Below are 5,957 nucleotides of genomic sequence, written 5' to 3'. Positions count from 1 at the left end.
AATGCCGAGACATTGTTGTATCTGTTTACTTTCTTTTCCTTGTAGCTCTGCAACATCTCATACTATGATGTGGTAACTGATTAGATAGACAGTTGCCTTACCCATAAGGATTGAAACAAAACGTCATCTAAACATTTTGCGTCGTATAGGAACCGCTTCTTCTTAAAAGCAAGCGGGATGAAAGGTATAATCCATGACGATAGATGTGTATATTCCATACAAAAAAAAATTGGATTCGATGTTTATGTTTGTTGCAACGGATATAAATAAATTATAATTAATATTCTATTATATGATTGGTCGAAAGTTTAAGGTTAGAAGAGTATGTAATTTTTATTTTGCAGCATAAAACTTATATCTTATTAGTATAAAAAAAAGATAAAACTTTGCCTTTGATGTGTGTATCTACATAAATATGTGAAACATACATTTTTTTAAGTGAGTAATTTTATTTGGAATCTAGTTTACTATTTTTTGTCTAGATTTTTTAATCTTTACTGCTTGAAGTTATTTTGAAGTTTATATATTTTTTATTTCTTAGTATATTAGTTTCTGTTATTATTTTGATTTTGTTTATTCTGAACATATTTTATTTATTTATTTAGGGATTTAAATTTTAACTTCTTATATTATTTGGAAATGAAAAATGTATTTTTCATGAAGACATTGAAAAAATAAAATATTTTGTAGACTTAAAAAGATATGTGTTTTTATTGAGATATGAGCTTAAAGTGAAAGTAATACAAGTTATGTGGTTTTTGCTTTGAGGATTCGATTTTCACTTCCTAACACACTACTTATAATACTAACATGACATTGACTATTAAAAGTAATGGAGCTAAAAAAACTTAAGCAACTTTTATTTAGTTGAATTAGATTATATTCAATTTGACTCATTTTAATTTTCAAGCCTTAGTCACGAATAATATGCATGACATATGGAGAAAGTGCTATGGTTAAAATTACTATTTTGTTACAAAAAATTTAAGATTTTGTTGATTAAATGACAAAAAATTACTAGTGCTGTAAAATTTGTTAATAATTTATATTTTTAATATTTATCTTTTAGGATTATATATAATCTTTAGAAATTTTGATTGGATAGTACTCCTACAAAATTGTTTTATCAACAAACAATATTTTAAATTCTTTAAAAATCCTAATGCAATACACCCTTAAAATTAATTTATCCTTCTATTACTACAATATTTATTTATTGTTAGTTTTTTATTTTTGATAACTATATCTATAACTAGTTAATTCAATTGAAAATGTACAAATTTTTTGATACATACAATGTAGTTCGATAGAAATTCATCATGTTTTATATATTTACTTAATAATAACTTCTTTTTAAAAATAACTATTCAGTATTGAAGTTTAACGTAAAACTAGATTACATCAATTACTTAGATATATTTTTTTTCTCAAATAAATATTTAATTCAATTAAATTGAAAAAAGAAAAATTCCATAACAACGAAGGAAGTAAATGAAGATGCATCGGAAGTTCGGGCAAAGGGCAAAATAATGGCGGGAGCCATTGGAGCTACAGCTTCGTGTGTTTTCTGTGAAATAGCAGCGACGAAATCAACCTCCCATTCCATTCTCCACTCTGTCCGTCTCTCTCTATCTCTCTAGTTATTTTCGCTTTCATTATTTCTGTTTCCAATTTCGCTTTCGGATTCCGAAATTGCAGGATGATAGGGTTGTTGCTTTTCGCGACATTAATCCATCTGCTTTCAGGTATTTGCAATTCATCATTTCCTAATTCATAATCTTGAATTAACATTTGCTAATTCAATGTATTTATCGATTCTCAATTTTCAATTTTCATTAGTGGTGTTTAAAATTTCATTGATCTCCCCTAATATTTTTTTTATGCTCGAGACTTCTGAAGTTTATAGCCTTATTTTCATGATTGACTTTTATTGATGTGATCAATTTGAACATTTAGGCATTACTTAGTGGTTCCTGTGGAGCATATTCCTACTGTTAATGATCTTCAGAGAAAAACTGAAGACCATTCTTTGGGTAAGTTAACTGATAGCCATTTAATTTTTGTGTAGATTTTCAAATCTGACTGCTCCAATTTCATGATTGCCTTCTTTATACAGTGAATCACATGTTAGAGGTTGGGAGAATGTTGTTAGTCAGAGATGCACCTCAGTCAAAGCAATACAGGTATTATTTGGATTGTCTACAATTGCAATTGCTTATTATTATTATTATTACATTGATCATGAATTCTAATTTCAACAGCAATTGCTGCCCCTGACTATAACTTGTTTGAATTCTGATTTCCACTAGCATAGTTCAAATTGCTCTCGTGTTGTTTTGTGTTAAAGTTGTGTAACTTGGATATATTCAGTAGCTTCTTTGTATGAAGCAGAAATGTTTTCTACTTGGGTTGCGCATTTGTATGCTTCAATGAAATTTTGTCTGTGTCCTTGGGCTTGAAGTATCAGAAGGTGTAGATATATATTTAACAACTTTTTGCTGATGCATAAACATTTGAAGGTTAATTTCTTTATGTTTGTTGAACATTAAGGCTCTGTTTGGGAGTTTAGAGGGGGTGGGAAGGGGAGGGCTTTGGAGGGAGGGGAGGAGAGAGAAAGGGAGATAAATCTTGTACACTCTTTGAGAAAGTGTTTTGATGAGATTATGGTTAAGAGATGAGAAGGATTTGAAGAATTTGTCCAAGTCCCCCAAAATCCTCCTTCAACACATTTTTTGAGTTCTCCCATATTAGGGGTTTCTTGTATTGTAAAGAAAACTGAACTCCCCATGCACCGAGGGGGACTATCCTTCTTTCACTTTCCCTTTCCTCCTTCCTTTTTCTCTAAGCCTTCCCCTCACTTCCCTTCTAAACTCCCAAACAGGTAACCATGGAGAACAGCTGGCTTAAAAAATAAAGGGCCATATAGAGATACATTGGAGACCTAACGCGCATTTTAGTAATTTGACTTGCCTTTATGGTTCAGTCACACTTTGATTTTTTTAAAATCAGATTTTGAACTTTGAATATAAAGTGAAACCCAGGTTAGAAAAGCTAACTAAATTGCTTGCCCTGAACAAGGACTTAATACCATGTCCAGAGAAACAATAACAACAATTGAACACTGGAACTACTGCATTGAAAACAGGAGGTTGTTAGTGCTTTGACCTGAAGTTAATTATTGTACTTTAAACAAAACATGACCTTGTTATTTTTTTTTTCTATCGCATTTCTTACAGATTTGGCTTTCATCAACCTCCATTGAATTCTGTTAACCACCTACACCTCCATTGTTTCGCCCTACCATATACACCCAGGTATTAATATTTCTGGGTACTGTATGCATGCTTAGGCTTTTGATGTATGCTGTGTGAATAATTAAAAATGTTATTTCATGAGTTTAAGCAGATGGAGATGCATAAAATACTTGTCTTTCGGACCACTTGGTTTCATTGAAGCAGAGAAGTTTTTGGAAAAGATAAAGCCTTTGCCTGCAGTTCATTCAAAAGTATAAATTAACATGAATATACTGTTTAAAGTTATATCTGACATTTCTTATTTCCAGAAAGATGCTTATTATACCAGTTCCTATTAAAACCAACTTCTGTTTAGTTTTCTAGTGAACAATAGTTACATTTATCGCCTTGAGTCTGTATAGATCATGATCCATGATATATGATATCTTACTTGACCTTCTAATAGAGGACAACTAATAATAATGGTAACTGATATATATTATAATAAAAGGCCCTGTGACGTATATTCAGCATAACCGTACCAATTGGAACTCCAGGTGGTGATGATTAACACACTATGCAATCACTAGCATTGACAACTTTCTTCGACCTTCTTAAGAGAAATTGGACAGACTTGAGAAAAGTAGTCACATCTTGGTCATGTACTTACCAGCAGTTTTTTTTATTCTTTTCCAGTTACCTAGACTTGAGTTGTTTTGGAATGTGTTATTCAAAATCACAGGCTTAGTGTTTTTTTATCAGACATCGGGATGAAGCTAAAAGTAACAATAGCCACTAAAGAAATACGATGAACAACTCTGTTTTCTCTTTAGTTGTCTCTCTCTAATAGGTGGGGGAGCTTCCATTATATAGGCAATGAGAATAGTGGCTCCAAGCCTCCAATGGAGTGGAGAAGTGGGGATAGGAGAGGGAATAGGCTGAGTCAAACTAGGTATTGCATGACATGAGTCTGACTTGTCAATAAATTTAAGGCTTAAGCTCGACATATGGCATGTTAGACTTTTTTTTAGGTTTGATTTTGGCTTTTACGAAAATTTGATAAGGTCTGTCAGTCCACATCTACTTAAAAGCTTATTTCAAAACATCTTTAAATAAATAATAAGAAACATACGTGAATAGACTATGAATAAGCATGGCAATGAAATTAGTTCTATTTTTTAGATTTAATATTGTATTTTAAAGAATTTAACTTTATATGATATCATATTTCAATTTTATTTTATAATAATATTTTTAAATATGTCAAAAATTACTATAGACTAATATGATTAAATTATTAAAAAATTATAAAATTTATCATTTAGCATAAAGTTCAAAATCTAATATATAATGATAATAGTAATTTTTCATCGTCCAAATAGACATGGTCTAGGTTATTTTCACCCTTAATTTCCCATGTGTTTGAGATTATATGTCATCATATCAAGCACTAGTTTTTTCAACCGTCGGGGAGGAGGAGATTGCCTTGGAATAATCTATTCTCTTTCATTTTTCTATTTTAAGCGAACTACCATTTTCTCCTACTTGTTTGGTTTAAACTAACAACAATAACGGTAATCCAAAATATATGTTTTAATTCGACACAAAATAGATATCTTAGCTACACAAATATTTAATTTGTTATCTTTTGTTAGGATGGCTAAAAACAGCCCTTAGTAGGCCCCTGTGCAGGCTGCGGCTACAGTGCACACGGTGGTTGATTTGAACCTCTCCGTTGGTGCTTGCGGCGGTTATGGGTATAACTGTTGGGATTGTTTCTAAATTATTAGGGATTCATCAAAAACTGGTTTGATGGATTGACAAAGGATGATAGAGGTGGTGATTTACTTTACTTAAGTTTGCTCTAGCTCTGTATTCTTTTTTTCTGTTTATTGTTTTGGTTCCTTATATTAAAAAAATCTCTCCATTTACCCTGATTTTATATTCCTATTTATACTCAAAAATTAGGTTAAGATCAATGATAAACGAAGAAGATGCCAAATTGTAAGGTAGTGTCATCAGCAAAACAGTTTTGCACTGTTGCCTGTGTTATTTGCATGATGAAGAAGAAATTTTTTCTGACGCACGTTTCTTAAGGAATTGTTCAATTTTTGTCTTTTTCAATTGTTTTTTCTTCACTCTTTGTTAATATAATTATTTAATGGAGTTAAGCTTGTAATATGCCATAGCCACACATTAATCCACTTTTTAAACAAAATTCCATTTTTATTCTTAAAAAATGAACCAAAACCAGCTAAAGTTAACGGATTAAATAAATGAAAGAAAATTAAAAACATTCAAATTCACGACAAACCTTGCAAAATTATAATTTTTTTGGAATGTTTTTTTTACTGACAGCACAAAGTTAGAATACTACAAATTTAATATATTTTTTTTAATATTTCATATGTTTCAAACACAGTGGACCAATTTTATTATATTTTTAGTATATTATATTTAGTTTAAATATGTCTTTGATCTTTTGTAAATATATTATGTTTTTATTTTTTTTCATTTAAATTTTTTGTTTAAATTTAATCCCCGTACAATTAGAGAGACTGTTAAATTGTCATGACACGTGAACCTATTACACACAAACACATCATCTTTTATGATGTATTAAAAATTGAAATATTTTATATTATTAATTAATAAATTTATTTATTGATCATTTAATAATTAGTGTTATTTTATAGACAAGGTATGAATAGAAATTAAAAGAAA

At 30.1% G+C, this 5,957-nt stretch overlaps 1 protein-coding gene across 2 annotated transcripts; it reads left to right on the top strand.

Moving 5' to 3' along the window:
• The first annotated feature begins 1,457 nt into the window (after positions 1–1,457).
• LOC101500605 (bifunctional adenosine 5'-phosphosulfate phosphorylase/adenylylsulfatase HINT4) lies at positions 1,458–3,696 on the top strand. Of its 2 annotated transcripts, none has more exons than XM_004511624.3 (6): positions 1,458–1,616; positions 1,699–1,745; positions 1,957–2,033; positions 2,117–2,183; positions 3,237–3,314; positions 3,406–3,696. In XM_004511624.3, the coding sequence occupies exons 1-6, from the start codon at positions 1,530–1,532 to the stop codon at positions 3,509–3,511; spliced, it is 462 nt and encodes a 153-aa protein (XP_004511681.1). In that variant the 5' UTR covers positions 1,458–1,529; the 3' UTR covers positions 3,512–3,696. The 2 variants fall into 2 exon arrangements, with proteins under 2 accessions (XP_004511681.1, XP_004511680.1); XM_004511623.4 differs by having other exon boundaries at positions 3,403–3,696.
• Positions 3,697–5,957: the final 2,261 nt, after the last annotated feature.

Source organism: Cicer arietinum, chromosome 8, assembly GCF_000331145.2.
Source record: "Cicer arietinum cultivar CDC Frontier isolate Library 1 chromosome 8, Cicar.CDCFrontier_v2.0, whole genome shotgun sequence".
NCBI lineage: Eukaryota > Viridiplantae > Streptophyta > Magnoliopsida > Fabales > Fabaceae > Cicer > Cicer arietinum.
The sequence above is the reverse complement of the archived record's forward strand: the minus strand, read 5'-3'. Positions and strand labels throughout refer to the sequence as shown.

What these genes read in the sequence shown, in the direction of transcription:
- LOC101500605 (XM_004511623.4), top strand. Translation starts at nt 1,530, where the DNA reads ATGGCGGGAGCCATTGGAGCTACAGCTTCGTGTGTTTTCTGTGAAATA. An exon ending in ATTAATCCATCTGCTTTCAG is followed by an intron (nt 1,746 to 1,956) that starts GTATTTGCAATT and finishes TTGAACATTTAG; the next exon opens with GCATTACTTAGTGGTTCCTG. An exon ending in GCCCTACCATATACACCCAG is followed by an intron (nt 3,315 to 3,402) that starts GTATTAATATTT and finishes CATGAGTTTAAG; the next exon opens with CAGATGGAGATGCATAAAAT.